Genomic DNA, 17,014 nt, shown 5'->3' on the forward strand with positions numbered 1-17,014 from the left:
AGTGTCAACATCGGGACTTCACTTCGGAAATTAACCAAAAGCAGGAGCAGAGTTTAAAGGTTCTTAAAGCCAGTGGCTTCCAGACGGTTTTGGTAGGACACCCACCAAGACAGGTTTTGAGCACGATCTCCGGTTTCAGTATTCGTGTTTAGATGGGCTAATACGCTAAATACTAATATATGACAAACGCTATAAAAACATAAAAATTTCAAAGGATAAAAAATACTATTAGAAAAACATTCTTTTGCACTCAAAAAAATTTCAATATTTGATGAGGTCACAGTGATTGAATAAGTGTTTATTTTAACCTTAATTCAACGCTTTGAAGTACAATAATTTAAAGACCTGCTTTTAAACTCAATTTATTTCTAAAGGTGGATTGAAAGCTGTCACAATGCTTCCCAGGAAATGGGTTGATTAAAGTAGAATAAAGTCGTCACCATTGGTTCTACTGACTAAACGTTGACACTTGATTTTCATTCATATAGTAACTGTACAAAGATTTTTGGTCGAGATCTAAATATTAAAAATCTATATATCCTCTTGAAAATCATTGGCTTTTGCAAACCCAGATTTTTCAGCGTGTACTTTCAGTATTTGAACAGTTAGAAGCCCACTAAATCTTTTTTTTTTTTTTTTTGGAAGGTTTTTGTGAAGTTTAGAAAATTATATTTTGCAAGTTTTTAAGTGCCCATATTTGAGAGTTTTAACATCTTTTTCTAATAATGAGATCATACAAGTGATGAGGGAGCAGGAGGCTGGCTGAGGACAAAGCAAAAGCTGGCGCCTTGCACCCCCCTCACCCCACTCTCCATCCGCTCCCCCTCTGTCATATGTGTAGCATCCCTCAGGCAGCCCTGACTGCCATGAACAATAAGCAAATAGTTAACTTGCAGAGCTCACAATCCTGCTAGACCGGAGTCTCCCTTGGCTTACAAATGTCCTAAATCTCACTAACAAAGACGATTGGTAGCAGAATTGTGACACCCCACCAAAAAGTCTCCCAACTATCTTAATGTTAATGGCTGGTCTAAAGACAACATTGATCCAGCCCCAAGGGCAAGGCTTCTGGCAGGCCTGGAACATCCTGGCACCTTGTAGACCCTCTTTAGCATATGAAAACTCCACTGAACCCTCCCTTCCCCTCACCTTCCCCCAACCACAGGGTATATAACATGCCTACCCTCACAACCCGGGGCAGCCGCATCTCCGCCTGCCCACAGGCCCTGTCCCCGTGCTCTAATAAATCACCTTTTGCACCAACGACGTCTTAAGAATTCTTTCTTTAGTCGTCGGAACCTGACTTAGGTTCTGGGACTTCATCACAAGGACGGAAAACATGCCAATGGATGTTCTCAAATGATCCCTTTACAATCCTTCAAAAGTGGTTGATTGCACATTCATAGCTAAAACACACCTTTACCTGAAGGCAATCAGTCAACAGCATTTTTTTTTAAATACTTGCTAGGGGTTCTACTGGTAACAGCCACTTAGCATCACAGAAAAGGTCAGCACATTTGGAACACTAGACTTTTTAAAAAGAAAATAGTAATTAACTAATAATAATTAACTATTGTTAATTGATTAACTAATATTAGTTAACTGATACCTAACTTCCCACCAATGCCATGTGTTGTGACCACCGCCCAGGAACCCTTTCTAGTCCCCCAGGCTGCTCTGCTGTGAGCAACAGACAGGAGATTGGAAACTGTGTGACTCTGGAGTTCACTGTTTTAATCACTATGCTACACTATGACCTCCCAAAAAGAAAGTAGTGGTGGAGAGCACATTAACGTTATCATTTTAAAGCATAAAATTAACAAGTATAAAAACTATCGGTTTCCGATGCTGGTAAGGTCAGACAGGCATGACTTCTTATTCTCCATAAACAATGCTGAAAATTGGGTGCCAATTACTTCCAGAATTGTGTTTAAAGAAAAAAAAAAAAAAGAAGAAGAAATGAAATGAAAAGAAAAAAGAAAAGCATGGGTGGAATAAGAAAGAAAAAGAAGAAATTGCTGTGAAAATATACTTTCTGAATCAAAATTGCATTTCAAGGAATTTCACTGAAAGTAAAACGCACAAACATGGATTAAATATTATGCGGAATCATGACCCATTCATCCTTTTTTCATGTGCACAGAGAAAATCAGCAAATGCCCAACAACAGAACAGATCAGATTCTATCACATCCATGATAGGATATTAATGTAAAGATTAGAAGAACAAAACAATGTTGTCACAGGGAGCATGAGTTATTAAGTATAAATTAGGAATGAAGCTACATATGAGCATAATCTGGATAGATTAGAAGGAAATAAATTCCATATGTGACGAGTTTTTGAGCGACAGGTAATTTTTATGTTATTTACGTTTTTTCTGAGGTTTTGAAAACTTTTCCTTTCATGAAATTAATGTGCATACATTTAGCTGAAAAATCAAATAATGCTCAAGGAAATATTTGAAAAGACAAGAGGTTTTGGGGCGCCTGGGTGGCTCAGTGGGTTAATTCCTCTGCCTTCAGCTCAGGTAATGATCCTAGAGTCCTGGAATCAAGCCCCACATCAGGGCTCTCTGCTGAGCAGGGAACCTGCTTCCTCCTTTCTCTCTGCCTGCCTCTCTGCCTACTTCCATCTCTATCTGTCAAATAAATGAAGTCTTAATAATAATAATAATAATAATAATTGTTAAAAATAATCTTAAAAATTAAATAATAATTTTAAAATATTAATTTTTAAAATTAATAATTTTTTTAAAAGAGGTTCCTATCCACTCCTCCCACCTCCCCAGAAGCAGTCACTCTTTCTCCTCATACCTGCCTCCAGATTTGCAAATAATACGGCTATATTGCCATTTTGACCTAACAATTTGAGACATTATCTATTGCCTTCCTAACTTAGGAGCTGAGGATTGGGTCTTCTTACACCACTCACACTATCTCACTTGCCCTAAGTGTTAACATGATTACAACAAAATAGTATTTATTGCTGAGTTAAGGAGTATAGTACAAATGCATTAGTCATTTCTGATAATACCATTTTTCTTATGTTCCTACTGCCTTCTTCCCCATTTCTTCAGTTTGCTGTGTACTGACAGCAAATGTGTCCCCAAATATTGTACGGATCAAGCAAACCTTGTCAATATTCTTTTGCGCACGCTCTTCCATATGAGAAACTCATCAATCCCATTTTTCTTCTCCTAGTCTGCCACACTGCTGGTAAAGGCAAGGTTCTTTAAAATTGTGGGATTTTCCCTCCCACAGGGTAATCTCACAAATAGGGTAAGACTTCCGCTACTGTTAAACCTTAGTTAGCAGGTAATTTATTGCTTGTCAATTGAGTAAAAATAATTTTTTCTAGACCATTAAAGCACACTGCTTAAATAGTAAATAAATTATTTTTTCTTTTTTTTTTTAATATCTATTTATTTGAGAGGCAGAGAGAGACAATGAAAGAGAGAGAGCATGAGAGAAGAGAAGTCAGTGGGAGAAGCAGACTTCTGCTGAGCAGGAAGCCCAATGTGGGACTCGATTCCGGGACTCCAGGATTATGACCTGAGCGGAAGGCAGTCGCTTAACCAACTGAGCCACCCAGGCGCCCCAAATTATTTTTTTCTTAAATGTTTAGGCATTGATTACACAACATGTCAGATTTTTTTAAAAGCTTTAAACACCTTAAAGCAAACTTACAAAGATCATAAAACACTTTTGCAAACATTTGAACTTCCGTAAATCCAATAAATCAAGACTTACATGTCTAGTGAACTAGACTCTCCTAAGACTCAATCATGTAAAAAAAAAAATACATGAAATAGCACAATGATTGCAAGACTTACCCTACTAATCTCATTCCTACTCATCTGACGTTTCTAGTATCAACCTTCTTCCTTTCTTGTTTGTTTGAAAAATATGGTGTTTAATGCTGTCAGACTCTGAGAGTGTTACAACAATTTTCCTTTATAATATTTAAGGACTTATAATTTACCAGAACACAGACACAAAAGGATTTGTTTCACTGCTATTTAGTGTGAGATATTATGGATGGAGGCAAATGTTTCATAGAGATATGATAAAATGTTACATATATTATAATTTCTTTCTTTGGCGCTAAAGCATAGCTATGACAAAATTTCATATATATTACAATTCCCTATCTTCGCAGCTAAGGCATTGTTTGATCCTACAATACTGAGCCAAGATTTAATACAGAATACCCACTTTCTGATATGAATTTATACACTGATCATGTCAGATCTAGCCTTTCCTTTTGTTAGATGAATATCAAAAAAATAACCTAGAGTATATAATCAGTTTCTGAAATCAGAATAACAGGGGAAGTTGGATGGTTCAGGCAATTAAGCATCTACTTTTGGCTCAGGTCATAATCTCAGGGTTTTGTGATAGAGCCCAGTGTCCATAGTCTTGGAGCTCCCTGCTCAGTGGGGAATCTGCGTCTCCCTCTCTCTTTACCCCCTCCCACACTCATGCTCACCCTCTTAAATAAATTTAAAAAAAAAAAATCTCTTTTTAAAAAAGAAACTTTTGGGGCGCCTGGGTGGCTCGGTGGGTTAAGCCGCTGCCTTCGGCTCAGGTCATGATCTCAGGGTCCTGGGATCGAGTCCCGCATCGGGCTCTCTGCTCAGCAGGGAGCCTGCTTCCCTCTCTCTCTCTCTGCCTGCCTCTCCATCTACTTGTGATTTCTCTCTGTCAAATAAATAAATAAAATCTTTAAAAAAAATAATAATAAAATAAATAAAAAAAAATAAAAAATAAAAAAGAAACTTTTTCTTCTACCCCATAAGTTTTTTTTTTTAAGATTTTTATTTATTTATTTGACAGAGAGAGATCACAAGCAAGCAGAAAGGCAGGCAGAGAGAGAGGGTGAAGCAGACTCCCTGTTGAACAGAGAGCCAGATGCTGCCTCAATCCCAGGACGCTGAGATCATGACCTGATCCGAAGCAAAGGCTTAACCCACTGAGTCACCCAGGTGCCCCTACCTCATAATATTTTTAAAGGCAGGGATGTTAATATGACTACACTTTTACACAATAATTATTGTGTTTATTTTTGAATTATTTTAGATTCACAAAAAAGCTGCAAAGATAATCCAGGGAATTCTGTATACTCCTAACACCTTTTCCCTGGTGCTAACATCTAACATACTCTTTCTACATTTGTTTAAACTAAAAATCCATATATTACCTTTATAAAGATTTTTCTTCTCTCAAGGAGGCATGTGAAATATAAGTAACAATGATAATACAATGACCAAGTAGTTGAAAAATTGTAAGGCATTCGACTGAATAACAGTACTCCTGAAATGTAAATAATAGTCACATTAAGATAAAATGTTAAGTGGTAAAAATAAAATTTGCCATTCTCTCTAGTTTTATAACTATGATAAAACCACTAGAATGCATTATTTCAAGTTTATTTGCTAACATTCGAATGTGGAAAAAGATACAAGCTGCAAACTGGTTTTTATTATAATTGTGTTTCTCCATCTTTTCGTACACTTTTCACACCAGAAGTTGGTCTCTTTTAATGAGAGAGATCCATTGTCTAGGGGGAGCAGAATCTCCCGTAAAAGAGAATGTTACCAGTTTTGTTGTGCCTGATAAAGAAGAGGAACGGGTGGTTTGCATTAAATTCAATGGAAGGGAGCCTAGTTCGAGTGCTCACCACACTCCCAGTGCCAGCTGTAGCCTCCGTACCTTGTTCATTTATTTCTACAAAAGCCTTGTGGAAAACATTGGACAGAAATAAGTTTCTCCCCATAGACATTCCTGAAAAATCAGCTCTGCTCTGGTTAAAGGCATCGCTCATCCCCATACTGCTCAGGGTTGACTTGAGATTGTAAGTCTCTTCCAGCTTGAACTTGGGGAGCTGCAGCTGAACCTCGTACAACTCCATCATGTCTGCGCTGGTCCACTCACTCAGCTTTTCGTACGTGGTGGCCTCTTCCAGCTGCAGGTGTGGAACGGGGAGGAGAGAGTCCGTAATTCCATAAAGAGTGGTTGAATGAGACCTGGATACTACATAGATGAATTGCCGTCCCTCCCATTAACCAGGATAATAAAGCACACACGTTTGGAAATTCTTTGTGTAATGAGATTCTTCACCTTGTTGACCTACAGAATCTTTGTTTTGTAACTGACTAGTTGCCGGGATACAGGAGAATTAGACCTTATTTCAAAATGGCCTACTTCTATGCCAGCATGCAAGACATCAACTACACACGGAAATGGGTCAACATAAATATGCCTTATGTGCTGTCAACACCAAAGTATAAACTTTAGAACAAGTTATGTGCCAGGGTACAAAAGGATATCTGTTATATTAACATGAGAGGCAGCCTTTTGAAAACAATATCTGAGATAAAATAAAATGTCTATATAAACACAACAATATGAAATTAATAACAATAAGCTATGCCCCAAAAAAGGGAAGGAAGAGTAAAGAAAGGAAGATCTCCAAATCTTAAAAATAATGGCTGTTTTTCAGTATAGTGTTTTAGAGTGTTTTTCTCCTCTTTATCTTTTAAATTTTTTAAATAATAAATATATATGGATATACATAACCATATATATATAGGAGAAAAAATGTGCTTGATTTTTTTTTCAGATAGCATGTTTGTTTCAAGATGCATGTTTTTGCTACTTTGAGAGTTTTCTAGACTCAAGCTGTCAGTGACATACTTGTAGACAGTACACATTAGTAATCTGACAACATATTCAGCTCAGGAGCCTGCACTTTTAGGAAGAAAGGGTTATCTTATAAAGCAGTGATGCTAATAGTTTACTGTACACCCTTGGTCTTAATTTTACCATTCTTTCCAGTTTCACAGATTTTATGATACCATTTGGAAATCTCTTCAAAATTCTAGCAGGACTATGAAAACTTACAAGTATAAAGAATCTGGAACACACAAAAAGTTATGCACAGTGCAAGGAAATCTAGGCCACTCACTGCATGGGAAACTAATGTTCAATTTAAACATACAAATTGCTCAGAAACATGGTCTGACCAAAGTTATACTAGGCTTTATAGAAATTTAGCTGATAAACAAATAATACTTGAAGGTAGTACTGATACTTAGTACAGATACAGCCTTTTCCTCCTGAAGACTTTATTTAATTAAAATAGTTTTTTTTTTCAAGTTTTGGAAGTCGGAGTCTTGTTGAAAAATATATATCTCAAGCTAAATTAATGCAAATGATTAAAAAATTAACTTTGATTAAGTAGGCCCTACCAGAAGGAGAAGAAAGACCTAGACTGAGGTCAGCTCTGTGACTGACAAAGAATATATACATATCTGTTGCTCCTGTGACTGTTCTTTCAGCTACTTAAACTTTCTGAGGAATAGTGTGACAACTTATAGAATTTTATAAAACTTAAATGACACTGTGAAGGTAAAGTCTTCAAGGCTCAAGGTATGTTGGTTGTCTTCCTCTACAGGAATCAAAGAAACAAACAGGGAGACCATGTCTTGTTTCTCCCCAGAGGGGTAAATGCCAGAACCACCTTCACAGCAGACAGACTATACCTGATCCAGGCCATCGATATCTTCTGGCAGCAGTATGAGCAGGCTGAGGTCACGGTTTTCATAGTAGAGTTGTAGGCCCATAGCTTGTGGTTTTTCAATGTGAAAAACTTGGAGTTTTTCTTTCATGGACATCATTTGCACTGGTTTGCTTGTACTCTATGGAAAGGAAGTAGCAAAGTCATTGAGAAAGTGTTCCACCAAATCCTTAATTTTGTTTTATCATAATTGATTCCCAGTAGTCTGGGACCCTGGCAAAACTGATGATTCTCTGTAAAATGCTAAATAAAGTTACACAGACCTTATTTTCTGAAATAGGTGTTCTACTGGATAACATTATTGATAAGTAATGTGGAAGTTGCCTTTTATAACACTGTTGTGGCAACCTCTATAAGTCACAGCAAGCTGGATCCTACTGAACACTTTAAAAAGTATCTTATCTCATGCAAACTATGCCAATGTCAATGATTCAGAAATGGCATAAGGTGGATTTCACATGCAAACATTTGAGAAAGTATTTTAGTATCATAAACACTGACATTTACTAGGAGAATAAAAAGACAATAAGCTAGGAGGACATATTTGTAAAACACATATTTGATAAAGAATCAGTATCAAAATATATAAAGAACCTTTAAATACTCAATGGTAATAAAAAAACCCAATTTTTAAAATAGGCAAAAGATATGAACAGATACCTCACTGAAGGAAGACTTACAGCATATGAAAAGATGCTCAAGCATCTTTAGGGAATTGCAAATTAGAACAATGAGCTAGCACTACAGACCTTTTAACATGGCTGAAAATCCAAAACACTGACGATATCAACTGCTGACAAGGATGTGGAGCAACAGGAAATGTGATTCCCTGCCAGTGGGAATGCAAAGTGGAAGCCACTTCCAGAGACAGTTTGGCAGGTTCTTACAAAGCTAAACATGGTATTACCACATGACCCAGCAAGTGTGCTCCTGAGTATTTACCAAAAGAAGTTAAAAACTATGTCCACACAAAATCTTGCACACAGATTATTTATAGTAGCTTTATTCATAATTGCGCAAAATTGGAAACAACCAAGATGTCCTTCAATAGGTGAATTGCAAAACAAACTACAATATGTCCAGATAATGGAAAATTATTCAATAGTAAAGTGAAATGATCTATCAAGCCAGGGAGAGACAGGGAGAAAGCTTAAATCTATTGTCTATTGCTTAGTGGAAGAGGCCAGTCTAAAAAGTCTACATACTATACAATTCCAACTACCTGGCCTTCCAGAAAAAGCAAAACTATAGAGACAGTAAAAAGATCAGTGGTTGCCAGGTATTTAGGAGAAGGGATGAATGGGTGGAGTACAGGGCATTTTTAGGACAGTTAAACTATTCCATATGAAAACAGAATGGCAGATACGTGACATTTTGCATTAGTCAAAGCCCATAGAACCATACAAGACCAAAAGTGAACCCTAGTGTTAACTACAGACTTGAATTAATGAAAATGTATGAATATTGGCTCATTAACTATAACAAAGGCACCACACTAATGCAAAATGTTAATAATAAGGGAAATTATGTGGCTGGTGATATATGGGAATTCTACTTTCCTCTCAATTTTGCTGCAAACCTAAAAATGCTCTTTAAAAAAGTGTATTTATAGTAAGGCCAATAGTAATACAAAAACAAAACCCTGTGATTCAAATTTTGTAGACACTTTACTTATCCATTCTATAGGGAGCTGTTAATCACAGAGTTCCACCCGTCTGCTAATGTAGTGGTCATATGATTAGGGTTGTTCATTCAGGATACTTCAGGATACAGTGATTTTTTCAGGGATGAACACATGAATCGCATAAAACAGAGCCCTCCTTAAGGAAGGAGCATTCTGTTAGAGCTAGCAGAAGGACTATCTACCAGAGTTGTAAAGCTCAAAGGCTGACGATGGGGCAACCAAATTCTCGGGTCATATAGAGAAATTGTATCTTTAGTATTAGAGAATAAAGGTGATAACCAGAGGGAGTAAAGGTGATGGGAGTGAGGGAAGAGAGGACAGAGAAGTGAGATTATGTCTTGAGACTCCCTGGACCTCTCAGTTCCCCTTCATTATGTAAATAATGCTAATACAAATCCCATTTTCCTGAAGCTATTTTGGAATGTTATCTTACCACTTGCAACTGAAAATTCCTCGTGGATGTACTAAGCCAGGTAACTATCCAGCTCTGCTTAGTCCATTCAATTACATGTTTGGTCCCTTCCCCATTTTATCCCACTGACTGAAAGCCATCTACTCCACATACCTGCGTGCTTACTGTATTAGGTCCCTGGGAGCACTGGTTATGTGAGAAGACCCACCCCAGGACTAATCAGCTTTAACAAATGTTGGCTAATCAATTCCTTTCCTAGGAATTTAAAATGAGATCTATTAGACTGGTCTCTAAAATGGAGGCAATGTTGTGAGTAGCATGTTCTGCCACTGTGGACTGGGAAGAAGAGAAAGTTAGACTTCAGCCTGAGGGAAGAATGATGGGAGAAACAGACTTGCAAAGATAAAGACTGAATCTTAATTACATTTGAATCCTTGTTTCCACTCAAGTTCCAAGGCCCAGACATATTCTAGCCCTTGGATTCTAGGGGGTCTATCTGTTGCCTTATATTAGTCTCCCTTTTTGAGGTAGTGAGTTCCTATTTATCACAAAAATGAGTGTGTTGTATACTAACACAAAGAGAAAACAATGGAAAGCATGAGATTTTAGATGTGTCTTTCTTTTTTTTTAAGATTTTATTTATTTATTTGAGAGACAGAGTTCACAACTAGGCAGAGAAGCAGGCAGAGAGAGAGGGAGAAGCAGGCTCCCTGCTGAGCAGAGAGCCCAATGCGGGGCTCGATCCCAGGACCCTGGAATCATGATCTGAGCCGAAGGCAGAGGCTTTAACCCACTGAGCCACCCAGGTGCCCCTAAATGTGTCTTTCTTTTATTTATGGCAAGATAAGGGTTTGGTAGAAGAGAGTACTGGTCTAATAGAACAAGAACAGAACTAATAGTGAAGAGTCGGGGGTTACGGTTCTGGTAGATTTTTAACTTAGGCATGGATCCAGTCACTTTGACAGCTGGGAAATAAATATAATAACTATCTTACCTACTCCACCATAGTCAAAGCAAGAACTAAGTGATAAAATATGTGAATTGTCTCTCTTCAGAGAAGAAACAATGAAAAGAGGAATCCCCAGGCAGGATGGACCTGGCTTTTAGCTTAGGTATCCCTGCCCTGGCAATAGCCAGACTTTCCAGAAACATATATTCAAAAAGAAGAATGAATTTCAAATAGAATCTCCTTTAAAATATCATGTAAAAACCATGCTGATTATTAAAAGTTTCCTACCTTATTTATTCTGAAAGACTTTTCTGTGGTGTTTTGGACTAAGAACTGATGTTCCCAGATTCCTTTAAAGTAAAGGGCATTCACCAGAACCATTCTGGTTTCAGAATCCACTGCATCATCAGGTAGGAGATTCTGGATTTTTCCTATAAGAACAAAGGGACAGATTACAAATGGTATAGTTACACCCTGGAAATATGCCACACTTATAAAAATGATAATTATGAAATACTACTGACTGATATCTTATATCCACCAATGATCCAAACAGAGAAGTTAGCATTAATAGAATATTACTAACAGGTCCTATTTAAATTTTATCTGCTGTTCCAGTAAAACTCTTCTTTTGGATCAGAAATCAATCCAAGATCTCAAGTTGTAGTTATGTCATTTTGTCTTCATGCCTTTGAATCTAGAATAGTTTCTCATTCCTTCTGTCTTTCACGAATTTGACACTTTTTGAAAAAGTGTCAAATTCTCGTTTCAGATTTGCCTGATGTTTCCTCAATTGTATCCCACCAGAAAGATATGTTAGGTCCTAAATACCAGTCCCTGTGAATGTGCTCATATATGGAAATAGGGTCTCTGCAGACCTAATCAAGTTAAGATGGAGGTCATCCTGGATTAAAGTAGCTTTAACCTAGTAATGATATCCTTACAAGAGAAAAATTTGGACATAGACATACAGAGAGGACAAGACGATGTGAAAACATAGATACAGGACAGACTTAAAGAAGAAGATTATGTGCCCACAGAAGCAGAGATTGAAGAGTCCACAAGCCAAGGAATGTCAAAGATTGCCCCCAACCACCTGAAGTTGAGGGGAGGCATGGAACGGTGCCTTCCCTAGAGCATTTGAAGGAAGCATGGCCCTGCTCACATCTTGATTTCAGATTTGAAGCCTCCAGAACTGTGGGAGAATACATTTCTATTGTTTGAAACCATCCAGTTTGTGGTAATTGGTCATGGCAGCCCTAGGTCACAAACACAACCACAGAAACAATGTTATGTGCTTCTCAATGAATCATACCAGGAAACAGATTGTGTTCTTATTTCCCACTATGGGTGATATTAACTTTGATGATTTGATTCCCACAGGTTTCTCACTGTAAAATTACGACTTTTTCCCTTTCTAATTCATAAGTGTCATGTGAGGAGCTACTAGATGACCAAATAAATTTCCTCTTTCTCATCAAACTTTTGCCCACCAATTTCAGCATTTGTTGATGATCTTGCCTGAAACAATGATGACTGTGGTGTTTTGCCAAATGGTGATTTTCAATTTCCACTATTCCTTCTACATTTATCAACTGGAATTCTACTATGAGGAAGAACTCTCCCATCTCCTCCTTTTATTTAGGTATTCAATAATTTATATCAGTATAGACTCATGGATGTTTGTTTTACCCTATGGGTTATAATTTATTACTATCATTATCTATTTTGTTGTCCAAATTGTCCCAGATTTGGCTATTAGAAACATCCTCAAGTTGGCTCCTACATCCATTGGACATGTTCTCAGATATTTTGGGCATTTACCTATATTCTGGTACCACAGTATGTCCTAAAGTTTATCTGGTGCTTTCCATGTCCCAGCCCTAGAATTGGCATTTCTTCTAGCAGCCTTGGTTATGTTGTTTTTTGTTTTTTGTTTTTGTTTTTGTATTTGAAGGGTGGGTTTTAGAAATCAAGATGTGGATGTTAGCTATGTTCATTATTCCTGGGGTGTCATTGCTCAGCAGAGAAAGCTAGAAAATACATGTATTATACACACATCTGTAAATATTTCCATATCTATCTAATTCTCTGCTTCTATATTATAGATGAGGAATTCATATTGATATTTCCTATTTCAGTCCAGCACCATGGGGTTCACGCTCATCTTTGCTTTTCTTTATTTACAATTCCTTTCCCTGTCAGTGAAACACCTGAGCCTTATTATTTCCAATATATTTACTCATTTGCTCAGTCCTAGAATATACATAAAATAGTTTCAGAATGGTTAACCCATTCTCCTATGAAAAGCAAATTTGATAACTAAGGTACAAGATCTGTGTACAGTTCTCTTTTTAAAGCCTTAGAATGCATAGTCAAACTATGTTTTTCTAGAACAAATATTTGTTGAAAAGAATAATTCTGAAACAGGAATGCAAACTAAGAAAAGATGCTATTGAAAGACATTTTGAAGAGAGAATACAGATGGATTGGGTGAAACCACAGCGAGTGCACCCGTGCGTGTGCGCACAGGCGCGCGCGTGCAAACACACATTCACACACACACACACCCCAGAGGGCTGCTGAGCAAGGCCAAATGTTATCCAGGGAACTGGAACCTCAAAGGCCATAAGCAGTGGAGCTCAATGGGAAAGGGGGAGTGTTAATAGAATTGAGGGTATTATCCTATTCGCAATAATTATTCTTAGCCTTGATTGTCAATTAGAATCACCTGAGGATTTAGACAATACTGATGCCTGAGCCTCCCTCCTAGCGATCTCAATTAATTCATCTGGGGTTGGACTTAGGAATTAGTAAACTTAGTTTCATGTGTCGTGAGAACTGAGAGCCACTGGTTTGGAGCCATTTGGTCTAATGGTCTTTAATATTTACCTGTGTGCCAGTGTTGGGTAGTAAATATGTCTGCCTGCAGGTTATTGCAATGAGCAAGGACATCTATACCACAGTGAAGTCAGGACTAGTGGGGTTGCTGACTTACCTTTTTTTTTTTTTTTTTTTTTTTAATAAGGACTATATATAACACATGTGCTAAAGCTTTCAAAAATAATTAAGAACAACTAAAATTAGGTCTATTTAACTTCTAGATTTCCCTTTATTGTTACAAACAAAAAGTAGGGGGTGCCTGGGTGGCTCAGTGGGTTAGTCTCTGCCTTTGGCTCAGGTCATGATCCCAGGGTCTTGGGTTTGAGCCCGTAATCAGGCTCTCTGCTCAGCAGCTCTCTGCCTGCCTATCTGCCTACTCATGATCTCTATCTGTCAAATAAATAAAATCTTAAAAAAAAAAAAAAAAAAGTAGGTATGGAAAACAAGAGTAGGTCAGTGAAATATAATAAAATGACAAATGAAATCCAGAACTTGTCTTTCCATTTCCAGTGGTTTGCTGGTAAACTGTCTCCAGGTAGGAGTGGGGGAGAAGGAAACTTGATTTGTAGCCCATTTCTGGGGTGTAAATATTCTCGCCATATTGATTTCGAGCTACCAACATGGAAGTCTCGGAAAGCAGGGTTGGGAAGACATGCGCACACGCAGCAAATGGGCTCCAAGAGTCTGACTGCGCGTGCGCACACCCCGCCTGCAGAAGTCCTCACCCGACACGCATGAGAAGCCCCTGTGCAGCTTTTGAAAAAAGTTCTGGGGTCAGTAACACTTCTAGAGATTCCAGCTGATCTGAGGTATGACTTGGACGTGTCTCTTCAGGACAGCCCTCCCTCACAGATGAAACATACATTTTGGTTTAACAATGAACAATTAAATGATGTCAGAACACTCTAAGTCATTTTAGTTTTCGCCAATCTTATTAAAGACTGTATTAAACTTAATTTCTTTGATGATTTATCATGGGGAGGCCATGTACATCATTTCTTTAATCTTTATTTTTTGCACAGAAGTTTTATTTTTTAAAAGCTGTGTTATTTTTAATCAAGTATTCTATCACTCGACAGAGTTGTAGATGCAAATAGAAAACATATAGAGGACTGAGTTTTGCACAAACTTATCTCAGGTTGGTTGAGATACAGATGATTTAAGTTGTGCTGCATTATTCTATGGACTCATATGCTTTCAGAGAAACTAACCTCTTGAACCCGCAGCTGTTTTATGCTGTAAAATATGATTATTGAATAAAGGATGTATAAAGTGTAGTCAAATATATCTTAAAAATAACTGAGTCAAATTTGACCATGATTTTGCTGTACTCTTTAGAACTAAAGTGCCACCTACTGGCTGGTTCATTCCACACACCCCTGGTAGTTCTAGGTAATAAATGGGAAGGACAATCTTCCAAGATATTCAGGGTAAGTCCTGCTGAGCACAGTTATTAATGTGACACTAGAGTGCCCAGTGTGCCAAACACATGAGAGGTTTTGAGATGACAAACACGTAGACAATAACCTTCTCCAACACCCACTTTCAAGTAGTTTATAGACTATAATGAAGACAATCCAGAAAAAAAAAAAATTGCAACACGTAACTGACACTATCGAGACTTTTGACTCTGAATGCCGTGTATGTCCCAGTGGTCCATATGGCTACTTGAAAGAAACTCTATTTGAAAGCTTAAGGAAAGAAGCTTCTTTCAGGTGTTTCAGATGGAACGTATACATGCTGAGGAGTTTCTAGCAACTTTTTCTTAAGGGTGTACAGAATTATGCCTTGATGAAGTCAAAATTCCTGAAAAGCTGTTTAATTCCTTAACCTTATTTGGTTTTGAATAGCCCTCAAATAACCAATTTGTGTTCAGTCCATAAAGAGAAAATACAGAAAGATTACATCTTTCTGCCTCTTTGGAAGATACCACTTCTAAGAAGTAGAGCCAGCCTTGCCAGCTGGAACAATGAGGTCATAGGATGCAGGAAACAGGGGCTCAATAAAAGATTCTGACCATGCCCTTGGTTAACTTATTTTGGAGGTCTCTCATTTTAGAAGTCGTGTGACAACAGAGGATTTTTCAAAGCGTGTCTGTCCTATATCTTGACCCTATAATAACTATAATCTGAAGTCTACTCGTTCCTCCATAATTTAAGATTAGTTATTCAGTTCCTCCTCAAAATCAAAACTCCTGCACTGTCAAATATGGCAGCCGCTAGACATCCATGGCTGCTTAAACTTAAATTACTTAAACTGAATTGAAGTAAAAAATTCAGTTCATCAGTAACATTAGCCACATTTGAACCCATCTATAGTTATGTGTGGATGGAACATGTGACCCTAGCACACTGGGCAGGGCAGACTTATGACACATTTCTGTCAACACAGGACAATCTCCAAGGAGGCTTTGTGACCTAGACAGTTGGGTCTGGTCATGTTCCTTAAGGGTGGCAGTTGATGCAGGGGAAGCAGGGCAAGGATGGGAAGAAGCCAGCTTCCGCAACACGAGACCATGGTTCTCCTCTCGGCTCTGAAAAGCTTTGTTCTTGTGTAAAGATGGCAAGTTAACTGCTCTTAGCCTTCCTATCTGTAGAGCTCCCCTTCTTTTCCAGAAAACATGACAGACACTGGGTTAGGAATCTGACCTAGGAATCTAAGACCTCAGGAATCTGAGGAACACTCTAGAATCTGAGTGTTAGGAATCTGAGGACCTCAGGGTTAGTTCAGCCCCAGATTATTCTTAGAGTCACATCTGCCATGCTGAATTTGTGTTGGATATTACAGCAGGCTTTTGCCTGTGCGGTCCCATTTGGTCCTCCTGCTGACTGAATCCATACAAGTGCTCAGTAAATGCGAGCTGGTCTATCATTCTAAAAACAGGCTTGCTTTTGAATGAACCCAAGTCAGGTATAAGTTAAGTACAATGGTCACTCTTGCCTCACCATGGCTTTTGAGTCACTATTCAATGAAAAAGGAACTGAGAATTAAGGCTGCCAACTTCCTCAGGGCATTTCAGTAAATGTTAATGTTCTGAGCAATGACAATTAGCAGGCCTGCTGTGTGTTAGTGATTTGAAGCTGAAACTCACATCAGGTAGCATCATTGTACTTGGGCCCTTGAGTCTAGCAGGGGAGGCTTCAGTGGTTAACTTCAATAACAGTGCGGTACCTATCAAAGTGAGCTTTCACACTGAGTGCTGTGTGAGCAAAGAGGGAGACATAAATGAACTACTGGGACTTCATCAAGATAAGAAGCTTCTGCACCACAAAGGAAACAATCAACAACTAAAAGGCAGTCGATGGAATGGGAGAAGATATTTGCGAATGACATATCTGATAAAGTGACATATCTGATAAAGGGTCAGTATCCAAAATAAATAAAACCTTATAAAACTCAACATCCCCAAAATGAATAATCCAGTTAAGAAATGGGCAGAAGCCATGAATACACATTTTTCCAAAGAAGGCATCCAGAAGGCCAACAGACACATGAGAAGATGCTCC

At 38.0% G+C, this 17,014-nt stretch overlaps 1 protein-coding gene across 1 annotated transcript in view; it reads right to left on the reverse strand.

The window, feature by feature from the left end:
• Window positions 1–5,414: 5,414 nt before the first annotated feature.
• The window catches only part of SERPINB2 (serpin family B member 2), a 39,111-nt gene continuing 27,511 nt past the window's right edge, over window positions 5,415–17,014 (reverse strand). The window contains exons 14-16 of the mRNA XM_082699045.1: window positions 10,914–11,056; window positions 7,546–7,701; window positions 5,415–5,966 (exon numbers count right to left, since the gene is read on the reverse strand). Coding sequence (XP_082555171.1) covers window positions 5,562–5,966; window positions 7,546–7,701; window positions 10,914–11,056 — 704 coding nt within the window. The 3' untranslated portion in view covers window positions 5,415–5,561. The remainder of the gene's footprint in view (window positions 5,967–7,545; window positions 7,702–10,913; window positions 11,057–17,014) is intronic.

The sequence above is a fragment of the Mustela nivalis genome (assembly GCF_964662115.1).
Source record: "Mustela nivalis genome assembly, chromosome: 14".
NCBI classification, from domain to species: Eukaryota; Metazoa; Chordata; class Mammalia; order Carnivora; family Mustelidae; genus Mustela; species Mustela nivalis.